This window comes from Babylonia areolata, chromosome 21 (assembly GCF_041734735.1).
Source record: "Babylonia areolata isolate BAREFJ2019XMU chromosome 21, ASM4173473v1, whole genome shotgun sequence".
NCBI classification, from domain to species: domain Eukaryota; kingdom Metazoa; phylum Mollusca; class Gastropoda; order Neogastropoda; family Buccinidae; genus Babylonia; species Babylonia areolata.
This window is the reverse complement of record NC_134896.1, coordinates 10,208,305-10,223,116: the sequence shown is the minus strand read 5'-3', so window position 1 is coordinate 10,223,116 and position 14,812 is coordinate 10,208,305. Positions and strand designations below refer to the sequence as shown.

Genomic DNA, 14,812 nt, shown 5'->3' with positions numbered 1-14,812 from the left:
TGGTGAGGAGCACAGCATCAGCACAAATGCATATTGTATGTGCGTGGCTGCTTCAGTTGTTCAGGATTGAGGTAATGCTCATGAAACTGCTCGTCCGGTGACTGAGGTGGCATAAAAAAAATAATAAAAAAGCTGAAATTAGTAAAGTAAGCGTGTGTTGTTATTATTTTTATTTACAGGTTTTAAAAAAATCATTTATCCATCCATCTATCTATCTATTTGATCAATTTTTTTATTGATCTGTTTATTCATCTATTTGTTTGTTACTTTTCCGTCTTTTTCTTCTTCTTTTTTCAGGAGTGGAGCCGCGGGGTGGTGCCCGGGTGTGCAGCAAGCTACCATCGGGAGGAAAATGAAATACGACAAAACAAAACAGGCCTTTCTATTGACACGAAATACTTTTTCTTCAGTGCAGTAGCATTACATAACAATACTCCTTGATTTGAACAGCGCTCTGTGAAAGTTGGGGAATCGCACAAGAATGCGCTGCAAGATATAATTAACTGGTCTTGTCATGGCTAGAGTTCTGTCCCATGCTTCAACTTTCGCTTCCGGGAAGATTGCGCGATATTTGCACCAGACGAAATTTCACAACTGCTGCCATTGTGCCAACCTGTTTCTGTTTTGTATTTTGTTCCTCCAGTTTAGGAAACATCATGAGTTTTGCCAGGACTCAGAAGCTAATGAGAGAAGGGGATACAGTACTGTTGTATCTGGGTTTCGACAACCTCGTACCGGTAAAACTTACACGTGGGTCCGTGAACCAAAACCGCTATGGAGCTCTCAAACACGATCGTTTGATTGGGGCCCCATATGGGGTGAAAGTAGATTGCCCGAAAGGCTGGCTGTACCCTCTGCAGCCGACGTCCGAGCTGTGGACCCTGGCATTGCCCCACAGAACGCAGATCCTTTACACGCCAGACATCAGCATGATCGTGCTGCAGCTTGGTCTCAAGCCTGGCTCCGTGGTGGTGGAAGCAGGTGAGGTTTGAACTGCATGAGTACTATACTAAATCAATGTTATCCGGAAAAACTCTCATCCACCAGACTCCTAAGACTGTCAAGATCGAGCTTGAGGTATCTGATAATAGTGATAAGGCAATGATGTAATTGAAAAAAGGAGATAGGGTTTCACTGATTTGAAAATTTAAAAGCTTAGGACACATGTCCTAGCTCAAGGAAAGTCAATTATTCAATAAGACATTTTTAAAGTCTAGTAGAACTAGAAGTCAGAATATCTGAACGCTTAGGAAAAATCAGGGTTGGTTTTTTGTTGTTGTTGTGTTGTTTTTTGTTGTTGTTGTTGTTTTGGGCGGGGGGTTGGTTGTTTTTTGGGTTGTTTTTTTTACTTTTCAGGTACATATTCATCTAATAATGTATAGATTTTAGCTGGCAAGTATCATAGAACTGGAAAAAAAAACGACACTTTTCAAAAATGTATCATAACTTAAGAGTTAGGTTTGAAGTTTCAAAGAACTTCATTTTACTTTCTTGATTGACTGGATTTCACATAGAATTTAAGGCTGCTGTGACCATTCTCTTTGTCCTGGTGTGTGAGTCTGTGACCATACAGAAGTCTTGATTTATTTGACTTCCGGAACATTCAGAAAATGAGAAATGGAAAGTCTTGCCTGTTCACCCCCCTTCCAGCATGAGGTGCAAGAGCCTGTTCTGTATGTCAGCTGATAAGCGGGCTTAGTGTGCTGTCAACACTCTGTTCTGGGCACTGAAGCTCCACTCACAGCTGGCTGTGTGTAATGGCAAAGTCGGTGCATAAGTTAGCAAAGTGGCTAGTTGTGGGTGGTCATCTGTAAGGTGTCAGTTCAACAATGTAGTTCTTTGGATATCCTGAATGTTTCACATTTACTATTGGCTGTCAGCCAGTTCAGTTTTGTTGCCTCTCAGAGCCCAGTTGGTATGGTATCTTCCTTTGATTGAGTCCGCTGACCCACTTGTTTTCTCAGACACAATACTGTGTGGTCTACATCTCAATGAATCTCACACACACACACACACACACACACACAAATAATCCCACCCACCTACACAGACAGTATACGCAGACGCACTTAAAGCAGTGACTGGTACATTGCAGGCTTTTACACTGATTTCTTTTTTAAACAAGATTTATTTTTGGCATACATGTGATTGTATGATTCACTTTGTGTGTGTGTGTGCATGCATTTGTTCTTTCTTTTGTTTTATGTCCATCCACAATTGTGACTTGAGACAAAAATCCATCCCCTTCCCCACCCCACATACACTTAACCTCATATCATCACTACTTTCCCCATTCTTCTCTCCTGATTTTGCATCACAAAAAGTATGAATAAAATAAATCAACAAACTTAGTAGAAATACAACAGAGAGCTAACGGGGCTCCAAATTTAATTCTGAATTATTTCAAACTGAAGTTGATTGTCATACAGAAAATTTCCAATGGAAAAACATGTTAAGAATTGGAAATGTTTTGTCTTTGTACAAAGGGATTTCATATTGACAACAATAATTGAAAAATTTCATCTGTTTTCAGTTTCCAGAATCAGTTCAGAGTTAATACTAGTGATCCATGAGAATATGCAGCCTGATTTTTTTTTTTTTTTTTTTCTTTTTTTTTTTTTATCTGCTATTCGATCAAATCACTTGAAGCAAGAATGAACACTGTACACACTGCACTACACACTGCACATTCTTCTTCACTTCTTCCTTAACTGTGTGGGGGGTCATTGGGACACCACACTGAAGCACTGTTTACCAGATTCTTCCATGTCTCTATTATCTGTCAGTTGTGTGTTGAAGGTGGGCCTGTGTGTATGGTTTCTCAGTCCATCCATCAGTTTCCTCCATCTCCCGCAGTGAACATTTCTGGACCTTTTGAATGCGCCAAAATCAACCTTTGAACAATCAGCCCATATTAAATTATATTTTTTAGAAAATTTAAAAGAACTCAAGAAACTTAACTCATGCAGTTCTATGTTGGAGTATTGCCTTGATGTTAACATATGTTTCAATAAAATGGTGTACACATACACGTATGCATAAACGGCAAGCAAAAGGAAGTAACTTCTACAGTATTGCCTGCTTTGTCCCCACGTGTCAGTTTAGATGGGAAAAAACTGTATATTCAATATATTTTCTTCATTTATCCGCATTGAAATGACAGAGGAGCTTACAAAGGCTGTACACTTCCTGGGGTTGAATGAGTTGAATATCACAACAACAAGAGAGGCAAGGCCTTCAAGACTCACTTGTGATACACTTTAAAAAAAAATCTAATCGTTAAAATGTGTTCTGTATTTATTATTATAAAGCTTCGCGTTAAAGAAAAAAAAGTCCTAATCAGATTCGAATTAAGTCCCCTAGCATTAATTACAGATTAATTTTCCTTTTTTACTATCTGCACCAAAACGTTTGCAAAATAAATAAAACTTCCATGCTTAGCAAAAGAAGTTCCTGTTTGAACAAAAAATGATAATAATGACTGCTCTTGTTGTTGGGTCAGAATATCAGATCAAAGTGCCAAGTTTAGAGAATACAAAAAATATATGCAGTTTGCATATAATTAGGCGTCTTTTTTTTTCTTTCTTTTTTTGTGCCCATCCCAGAGGTGCAATATTGTTTTAAACAAGATGACTGGAAAGAACTGAATTTTTCCTATTTTTATGCCTAATTTGGTGTCAACTGACAAAGTATTTGCAGAGAAAATGTCAATGTTAAAGTTTACCACGGACACACAGACACACACACACACACACAACCGAACACCGGGTTAAAACATAGACTCACTTTGTTTACACAAGTGAGTCAAAAAACCAAAAAAAAGAAATCAGATGAGTTACATTACTTAGAAATGCTTCCTTTCAGGAACCGGCAGTGGATCTCTGTCCCATGCCCTGATTCGCAGCGTGATGCCAACAGGACGACTCCATACTTTTGAGTTCCATGCTGAGCGGTGTGCTGCAGCCCAGAAGGAGTTCCAAGAGCATGGCCTGGGGGACTGCGTGACGGCAAAGCATCGTGACGTCTGTGCTCAGGGCTTTGAGCTGGTGAAGGAAGCAGATGCTGTGTTCTTGGACCTGCCATCACCATGGGACTGTGTCGGTCACGCCAAAAAGGCGCTGAAGTCAGGTCAGTTACTGAAAGTGATGAGTGTGTGTGTGTGTACAGGCATGTTTGTGAGTGTCTTAACTCACTCTGGACGATGTAATGCTATAGTGTTCCTGACATAAGGCGCGTTTCTGGAAAATGGAATGATATAGTGGTTTCGACAATCCAGAAATATTCCAGGTTTTTCTCATGAGGTAACATAACATTTGCAGCTGCATAGGTCAAAGGGAAAGTTTCATTATGAGATTCCATAATAACAACACACTCACTGGCAACCAATTGACTTCAGCACCCCACATGACAAGCTGCGTATGTATCGAAAATGGTGTCGCAGGCAATACAAGTGGAAATTTTTGGAGCAAAATAGATCATGACAGCAGCTTTTACGGCTGCTGAAGTGATTGAAATGCTTGAAACTGAAGGTTCGTACATCAACGAAAATGATGAACATGTTGAATGAAGTATCTGCAGCAAAAAAAATATATAAAAAAGCTACCAGCAAGAAGGTACTGACAGTGACTCAGATTCAAGGTAGACGTACATACAACGAGAGGAGATGGGTCAGTGGGTCAAGTACAGCGAGTTTCATTCAGTTACCTTATGTTTTGTTTTTGGTGTGTTTTTTTTCTAATCTAACCCTAACAAATGGGCCATCTGTAGGGAAAAGCAAGGGAGAAAACTTTCCATCCCGAGTGAGTTAATGTGTAAGACTCAGTGTGTGTGAGGAGAGAGATAGAACAGATAAATTACAATTGTTCATTATATACACAACCAACACTTTAGATGTTGGACACAGATTTATTCAGCTGCAGATCAATCCATAGACAAAATGTTTCATGAAAAAATTTCCAGGTCAGCTGTCTGATGTGTAGACCTGCAAAGATGCTCATAATGCATGTTGGCGCTTTGTGCACATTAGAAACATGTACGTTCCAAACATGTGCAACCGTGAAAATGGAGTATGTATGCCTAAATGACAGGCTAAAAAACGATTATAGACATAAAGACCCACTGTGAGATGTCAGAAAGTGAATGTTGGAGTGAGTTGTACACATGAAAAACTTCCATGCAGAACTTACATGAAAAAGCACAATATAAGTTCATTCTTGTTGTTGCTCAAGTTTTCTTTATTGAATGCTGTATTTTGTCTTGTTTCTTGATATTAAAAATGTTTAAACCACACGCAGAACTTCTGATGTGCATTGTACTTTGCAGGGGGTCGAATCTGCAGCTTCTCGCCATGCATGGAGCAGGTGCAGCAGACGTGTCAGACGCTTACCCAGCATGGCTTCACCAACCTGGTCACGCTGGAGTGTCTGGCACGCCCTTTCAGTGTCCACAACGTCAAACTGCCCCACGTGGACTTTGGCGATCAAGTAGCTCCACCCTCCACAGACCAAAGCAACATTCACAGACAAACACGTGCAGTGTCTGATTCACAAGGTAGCACCGCCAAAGCAGCAAAGATAGAGGAGGGTGGTGACAGAGGTGAATGTATGAAGGACGTTGGAAAAACCAATTCTGGCTCTCAAGCCAGCAGTGAGCCAGCTGGGGCTCCGAGTTCCAGAGCAGTGCCCACTGGGTGCAGAAAAGGGGAAGGTCGGGAGTTCCGAACAGGTGCTCCTCCAGAGGACATGCAGGGCCATACAGGGTTTCTGACTTTTGCCTCGGTGTACTGAGTGTGGGTGGTGGATTGGTGGGGGATTGGTGGAAGGATGTTGGTGTTCTTGGTTGATCAGTGGGAAGGTGTAGGTATTGTGGATATCAACTGAAACAGTTGTGTAAGTCACATGAGAACCTACAAGCTGTGTGTGTGTGTGTGTGTGCATATGAAACTTTGAGTATAGTGTATGTGTGCACAGCTCCCACAGGGTGGTTTACTGTTTGCTTCTGAAGTTGCCATATATGAATGCATACATGTGGTTAATTTTTATGTGTTTTCTACATGTATACATACATGATGTAGCTTCCAGCAAATGTTCAATCTTATTGTATGTTGTATGAATGGATGCTCTTTTTGATTGATAGTTGTATGTGTGTGTTGCAAAAGAAGGCTCAAAACCTGTTTGTTAAAGGTCTCTGCATATTCTACTTCACTGAATTAGTAAATAAGGATCGTGATCACTACCCCCTTTTTAAAAATAATAAAATCATGAATTGGTATTACTGTCAACACTGAATTAAAAAAAAAACAGCAAAAAAGAACGAACGAAAAAGAAAATTGTAGGAAGCCTTTTAAAACTGTTCATTGTCTTTGGACAACAATATAAATTATAATGAATATTCTGTTCATCAAACCTTTTAACATAGTTGTTTGCCAAGATAACAGATGGTCTCAGATGCAAGTTTTGCATTCATCAATCTGTAGCATCTTCCAGTTCTGCACAGAGGGTGTCCATTTGAAAAGTGATTTGCCATCATTTAATTTTTGTGCACATGTTGGTAACTATGAAGAGGAATCTCACAACTTTCAGTTAATATTTAGTATCAGTATCAGTAGCTCAAGGAAGCATCACTGCATTCGGACAAATCCATATATGCTACACATCTGCCAACAGATGCCTGACCAGCAGCGTAACCCAACGCACTTAGTCAGGCCTTGAGGAAAAAAGGTAAAAAGAAGAAAAAATATATATGTATAAAAATAATAAAAATTAATGTAGTAATAATAATTATGATAATAATAATAAAAAATAATAATTTTTAATGTTCTAACAGTGTCAGTGTGCAGAAAGGTTTTTCAACAGTTGACAAGCCAGATTGAAACTCCGTCAACACAGTGAAATGGATGGAATGGCAAAAAGTATTAGTGTGCCTTCTGGAAAAAAGCTTTACCCACAATTTCACCATCCTCCATTGCTGTCTTCTTTTTCCCTTTTTAAAAAAATAATTTTCCACCCCTTCTTGATTCTATTTTACAATCTAATCATTAGTTGCTATGTGTGTGTTTTCAGAAAAATTCTCTCCATTTTTGTGTACAGATTGACATGATATGGATTTTTTTTTTTTTTGTTTATTTTTTTGCCATGAGTCTTTTTCTTCATATGGATGAAATAAAGAATTTCTTGATGTTTTTCTAACCAGTTGCCTTTTTGATTTGACTCTTGCCAATACAAGCATAACACTCACCTCTTACAGTTAGAGGTGAAAATTATCAAATTTTTGCATCTATATTAATGGATGATATTTTTGCAGGCAAGATTTTAGTGTAGTTTCCAGATATGTTGCAGCAATCAGTCTGTCTGAGATTTTCCAAGGACAGAAAAAACAACACAATCTGAATGAGTGAAAGCTTTTTATTACATTTACAGATTTGTCAACAAAACAAAACAAAAAAGACAGGTTGTTTCTTTGCTTTCAATACAGTGAATTATCAACAGAAAATTCAATCCAAATGAATGATCTTCATAAATATGAATATGTACAGCACAACTAAGTGAAATTTACACAATAGTCACACAAAGATAACGGAAAAATAATCAGGGGGGTATGGTTGAAGAGGTGGTGGGGTGTGAGGAGAGGGTAGCAGAGGCAACACTGTGCTTCACCATTTTGTTTTGCAGAGCAGCAGATAAAGTCCTCTCTCCTGACAACAAAACATCAATGTAATTGACAGAACATACACAGCAGGCTTTAAAAAAAAAAAAGTAACATCAGAATTATCTCAAAATGCTTCCCCCCCTCACATGTATAACATAAACTGCAGAATAATTGACAGGATCTAATCAGTTATCTCAACATAGCATAACAGGACACCAATTCTCCCCCCCCCCCCCCCCCCCCTCCATATTTCCATTTGCTCCCAGCCATGGTCACAGGGACAGCAGAAGATGTAAAGTCCATGTTCAGTATGATGTTCTTGTATTTCTCAATGATCACAACAGGCCAGTACAAAAATAGCAAACTCAGTTTTAAAAAAAGGGGGGAGGGGGATTTTTTTTTTAAGTGAGGAAATGGAGCAGGAGACTAAACGGACTTTGTATGCCCTTTTGATTAAAATACTTCAAGGCTCTATTTCATTCATTTGCTATCCACCTGCAGAAAAAAAACAACTCTTGATTAAAGTCTCTTTATTCTCATTTTATTTTACCACTTAACAAGAAGTTTCTAGAAAAAACAGATCTTGAATTTTGTAAACACTTTCAGTCAGGTTAACTGTTGTGATGCATCCACCATCTGTCAGAGTTTTGTCATCTTTCCTCTACTGTGTTGGAAGACATTTTTACATGGATGTACCTCAAGACTATTATTGTATCTGGAGAAAAGTATCAAGCGATTAAAAAATCCTTTCTACAAAAATACTATGTTTAATTTAGCACAATCAAAACACCGGACACATATTTAAAATCAACTGATACATGTATAATGTCATTTATAATAAAAGTAAATTACAAAAGTTCTTTCGCAGTATTTTTCTGTTGTGATTGTACATCCAGCAATAGCTTTTCATGTGCACTGAGGAAAACCTGCAAGTTCAAGTTCCAAATTAAAACTGACACAATTACCAGTATTGCAACACTGTATCAGTAATGCAATGGTCTAATATCAGTACTGTTGTCAATCTGTTATCTCTTGTTCTTCTCTAGAAGTCTTCATTCTCAAAGTTTTAAAAGCTGTCTTTTAAGCAGCAAGTTCCTGCAAAACATGCAGCACACACTCTGATCACATTCTCAATAGTTTTTGTTTGCGTATAAAAAGATAAGAATCTTGTACATCATTAGGCAACCCATCAGAATACAGAAGACATCACAGCAAGCAACTTTTTTCATATTTCTCTGAAACACAGCAGCAATGTTACGATATTAGGAAAATAACAAATAAACAAAATAATAATCCCTTCCACCTGCCTGTATTCTCAAAGAAGACATCTTAGTATCTTGGTGAAGTCCCCCTTTTTTTTGTAGTCACGTGTAACTAGAATCATGAGCAAATCAGTCATACTAGATCTAATTAAAAACATGAGCAAATCAGTCTTGCACTGTTTAATGCAAATTGTAAAGAATTACAACATTTATCTCTGTACACAGGCAGAAAAGTTTTGCCATCATTGATTACAGTGCACATGCATCAACTGCAGAGTGCCTCTTACCTGTCTAGTAAGAACTGAGTTGTCATTTCTGAACTTTGACAGACTGTTTGAATGACATTCAGAAATCATAACGTTGGGGGATCTTGACCATCTCAATGCAATACACCACATTCCTTTCTTTTTGCAACACAGTGATCACACTGATACTTGCTTCTAAAATAAATACCTATCACGGGTCAGAGGTCAAGAAAAGCTGAGGCAATGTTGTGGACAAAAAGTGCCCGTTCAGAAAATACAAATGGCAGAATTTTACACAAAAACAAACTTTCAAGATAGCACCAGTAATTCTTGGAATACTTTGCTGAAAAGCCTCAACTGCGATATTCTCCCTGGAGAAGCCATACTCATTTGGCAAAGACTACCCCTTAGGCTTAAGCTCAGGTTCAGTATTATCACTACTGCTCATTCAGTTTAGGTTTAAAATTGTATAAAAACATTCTGATTAAGACTTTACTTCTCTGTTAACAGATTTACTATTTTTCCTTTGTTTTTTTGTTGCTGTTGTTTTTGTTTTCCTTTGTGATTTTTGTTGTTGTTTTTTGTGATGATAAAAGGTTTTAACCTTCATTAATATAATTTAACAAAAACAATACTTTATTTATTTTCAAACAGAAACAGGCTCAAAACAGAAAAAAAGAAAAGACATCCATCAGACTTAGCAGATACACAGACTATTTTACATCAGGTATAAATCAAACATTATATCCACATGAGTACACATGAAATGAAGGAGAATGTATTCAGGAATTCAAGCATCTCTGGTGGTGTGCGTGAGAAGAGAACAGAAAGCTTGTTACGGGACTGGCACCATCTCCAGTCACAGTGCTGGGTGTTGAGTACATTACAAGGCTGAATGTCAGTTGATTGCAGAACTAAGCTGACTGTGGAATGAAGCTCATCTGAACTTTCAACGCTGAGTATTTGCATTTGTATTTGTATTTCTTTTTATCACACAGATTTCTCTGTGTGAAATTCGGGCTGCTCTCCCCAGGGAGAGCATGTCGCTATACTACAGCGTCACCCATTTTTTTGTATTTTTTCCTGCATGCAGTTGATTTGAACCAGGATGCTCAGATTCTCTCGTTTCCTAGGCGGACACGTTACCTCTAGGCCATCACTCCACACACTCCAAAGTAATTAGGTGATTCCAAAAAATACTGTCATATCATGGCTAAGGGCAGAAGATTTAAAAGGATTTAAATATATATTTTATCAACCATAAATCACTAAGAGTACTGCAAAAGTTAATACATGTTTACCATTACCACTAGGAGTACCAGAACATTTCAATATTTTTATATATTAACCGTACTTACCAAGAGTATCTTGACCACCATATGCCAAACAATTTTTTATGATTTTTTCCTTCTGTGCACAAGTAAACAAAAACATACTGTTTTGATACAGGTCACACACACATAAACAACACACACACTCACAAAACACACCTGCTTCCCCTTTTCCTGCAAATTTACCCAGAAACAAAGTTCAGTCACACGGAAGTGCATTTTCCGTACTTCACCACCTCTGACATATATTCAGTTCTGACACATGTGAAATAGGTTAATTTACATGCTGAGTCCTCAAGATCTAACATCTTCAGTGATGATGACAACATACTGCAACTTCAGGGAGATGGTTTTTTTCATTCTTGTTATTAATCAAGAGTAATGATATGCTGCTTACAAACCCGAAGGCTTATGACTTCCTAAAATGATCTCACCTGCATAAACAAATAGGAAAAAAGGGACTTTTCATTCAATTTCCACATGCATGCTCTAATCCATACAGTGGGACTTTGCATTAAAAAAGAACAGAGGAAACAGTAAATAAGATCTTGTAAGCAATGACTATCAGATGTACAGGCACAGGATTTTCATGTCTTCTCGACATTAATAACTGCACACATGGAACTTTTTTTTTCATGACATAATACACAGTCAGTTTCACTGAAAAGCACTCAATACATAAGATGATGCAGACAAACAATTTAATGAAAGAAAGAAAATTAAAACCAAACAAAAAATAAACCAACCATGAGCTGGAACCCATACTCCACACATGAACTACATGCACAGATAATACAACAGAGCTCAGCCATGCTGTAGACTTGACCAGGTGCTACACGCCCAACACTGACTCCCCTACCAGATATCTTCCACAGTCCACACATCACCACCTGAAGTGAAAATCCTTTTCAGTCCTCACATTTCATCATCATTCTCACAACACCAGAAGCATGAAGGGAGACTTTAGTCAGCAGGCTGGGAGAAACAAGAACGCTGAACGCAGAGAGTACACTTGAAAGCACAAAACACACACACACACACACATACATTGTTCACTCTCTCTCTCTCTCTCAGATATTCTGTACCAAGAACCTTCAGCCAAATTCCACTCAGAACTGAAAACTCAGCTGACACCAAGAACTATGGACTGTCCATGACAAACATGTCAGCGGGGGGGCCAACACATCCAGCACGTCTCATGTACACCAGTGAAGGGGGAAGCCAAGCTTCAGGAGGAGTGAAGACACAGAAAAGGGACGAGTTGTGGAAGGATCACTCCATCTTGGACATCTCAAATTTTGTGGTCATCAGTTCTTCATCTGAATCCAGCAAAGCTGGCAAGGCCCTGCAACCAGAGAAAAAGCATTGTGATGTGCCATACCTATCACGGAGAAAGGCCTTGCAATGAACCAAACATGTCCACAAGAAAGGCCTTGCTATGAACCAAACATGTCCACAAGAAAGGCCTTGCTATGAACCAAACATGTCCACAAGAAAGGCCTTGCTATGAACCAAACATGTCCACAAGAAAGGCCTTGCTATGTACCAAACATGTCCACAAGAAAGGCCTTGCAATGTACCAAACATGTCCACAAGAAAGGCCTTGCTATGAACCAAACATGTCCACAAGAAAGGCCTTGCAATGAACCAAACATGTCCACAAGAAAGGCCTTGCAATGTACCAAACATGTCCACAAGAAAGGCCTTGCTATGAACCAAACATGTCCACAAGAAAGGCCTTGCTATGTACCAAACATGTCCACAAGAAAGGCCTTGCAATGTACCAAACATGTCCACAAGAAAGGCCTTGCTATGAACCAAACATGTCCATAAGAAAGGCTTTGCAATGAACCAAACATGTCCACAAGAAAGGCCTTGCAATGAACCAAACATGTCCACAAGAAAGGCCTTGCTATGTACCAAACATGTCCACAAGAAAGGCCTTGCTATGTACCAAACATATCTCCTTCACCGGTGAATGCCCTGGAAATGGTATATGTTTTGCATACAGTGCCAGTCTCTATCTGCTCATAAACTTGTCCAGTAACAGTGGGGTTTTTGTTTGTTTTGTCTTTTCTTTCTTCGGGTTTTTTGTCCCCAGACATTGGGACATTTCTGTTTTCTATATTTTCATGATGATGGGGTGATGACGACGCTGCTTTGTAGGGCCAAATAAGCTAAGGATTTGTTGACTGGGCTGTACTCTCATAAAATATCCCAGCATTAACCAGGCTGAGAGGTACAGACAACTGCAGTGTTGGTCAGGAAATTGGAGAAAAACTGCCAGACGCAGCTGTGAAGTGGATGAACCTTGACTGTGTGGTCTTTTTTTTTCTTTTTGCCTCAGTTGCATGCAGGTCATGGAGCACCAGGATTTTTTTTTTTTTTTTTAGTGCCTCACATGCCTTCTTCAGTGGCAAAAAAAACCAAACCAACCACCACCAACTTTTTTTCCCTTTTTCCTTTTTGTCTTTTTTTTTTGTTCACATCAATTTTCCAACAAATTGACTGTGTGGTCTTGGTCTTCCCATTGAATCACTCAACCCTGGGTAGGAGCCCGCCATGGGACAAAAAAACCCACACTTCTGATGGGGACCGAACCTGCATAATCCCAGTCGTCAGTCTGCGTTACTAACCACTTCTCCACAGCGGCTGGTCCAGTCAGTGTTTGATATCAGCATGCACAAGACTGGCTTAACAGGTCAATGCAAAGGTGGAAGAGAAGATTCCACCCACCACCCTCCCCAAATTCCTGGAAACAATTTGTGAGTGTGTAGACCGTTCAAAGTCCTACCAGCAGTGTAAAGCACCAATATATGTTGAGGTGTGTTCTGTGCAGTGGTGGCTGTGACTGGCATGGACAGGAACATTTTGCGAACCACCCCACACATGGATGGACATCAGACTGTTGTTGTTAACTATCCACAGCATGCAGACTTAGTACTGCCTATCCTGGATGGTTGTCACATTCAATTTTCCTGCACTGAATTCAGGATCTTCCTTAACTTCCTTCATCCATGTACAGGTATATTATTTCTGGTCTAAAGCATACAAATCACATGTAAGACTACGATGATTTTACCATGAAAACGTATAAAATACAGATCTTGGTGGTTTGGGTTTTCTTTTTTTTTTCTTCAAACACCAGTTCAATTCAGTTCAGTTCAGTTACTAAAGGAAGCACCACAGCGTTTGGACAAATCCACACACGCTACAACAAATCTGCTAAGCAGATGCCTGACCAGCAATGTGACCCAACACACTTAGGCCATGAGGGAGAAAAAAAAAGAAAAGATAAATAAACAATTAAATGGATAAGTCATCAAATTAATGAATAAATAAATTTTACAATAAATAAGATTGAATATAAAATAAAACAAAAAGTAAGTAAACACATTAACAAAATGCAATGTAGAAAAACAATATGAATAACAATGACAACAATAATAAATAAATAAATAAATAAGCACATAAATGTACACTGACACACACAACACACATGCACAACATGTACGCAACAAATACACAGTCTCACAGATATGAAAGCGCAAACAAAAGTACACAGGCCCACCACTACACATAAAAGCACACTAGCCCAAACACATAAACACACACCCATCCACCCCATTACCCATGCCCCAACCCCCCTCCCCTCCCCCCAACACACACACACACAAGAATCTGCAACACCTTTTCAATGTGGATCCTTCACCACAAAGATTACTTACTTGTCCGCCACAGATGATGGGATGTTCTCCTCAACCCACTTCAAATCATCCTCCTGCGCAAACACACATGCACACAATTTATATGGCACTCCATCTTCAGTTTTTCTTTCACCAATATATGCCAGAATGAAATATTTATAACTGCTCTGTGTGTGTGTGTGTGTGTGTGTGTGTGTGTGTTTGACCAAGCACTTTTCCCATGTGGTATATTTATATTTTGTTACTTTATTTATGAAATCCTGTGGGGATGAGAAATTATGCTCAACCGTCAACACTGGGATGGTACAATGATAGCTACAACTGACCTCTACAATGAAACAGATTCTGATCCCACTGGGAGCATCTCTTAACTCTATAGATCTATATACAGACAGAAACACCTAGATGTGTTCATCTTGATGATGGCAAAACAAGAACAGAAAGGGTTCATACAAATTTTTATTCATAAAAACCCCCTAAAACACCTATGGCCGAAAACTTAATAATATCAAATAAGGAATCTGCAACAGCATGGTACTTTTGAATCCCGGCTTATGCACCTGGCATGAATCGTCGTCTGCTACTGGGATGAGAACAGCAATTTCAGTAAGAAAATACTT

General features: G+C 38.9%; 2 protein-coding genes across 2 annotated transcripts in view; one reads left to right on the top strand and one right to left on the bottom strand.

The window, feature by feature from the left end:
* The first annotated feature begins 324 nt into the window (after window positions 1–324).
* LOC143295748 (tRNA (adenine(58)-N(1))-methyltransferase catalytic subunit TRMT61A-like) lies at window positions 325–10,622 on the top strand. The gene is made up of 3 exons (XM_076607371.1): window positions 325–981; window positions 3,865–4,128; window positions 5,323–10,622. The coding sequence occupies exons 1-3, from the start codon at window positions 534–536 to the stop codon at window positions 5,784–5,786; spliced, it is 1,176 nt and encodes a 391-aa protein (XP_076463486.1). The 5' UTR covers window positions 325–533; the 3' UTR covers window positions 5,787–10,622.
* Window positions 7,388–14,812, bottom strand: part of LOC143295747 (transmembrane protein 87A-like) — an 87,056-nt gene continuing 79,631 nt past the window's right edge. The window contains exons 19-20 of the mRNA XM_076607370.1: window positions 14,214–14,266; window positions 7,388–11,830 (exon numbers count right to left, since the gene is read on the bottom strand). Of these exons, the coding sequence (XP_076463485.1) occupies window positions 11,758–11,830; window positions 14,214–14,266 (126 nt within the window). The 3' untranslated portion in view covers window positions 7,388–11,757. The remainder of the gene's footprint in view (window positions 11,831–14,213; window positions 14,267–14,812) is intronic.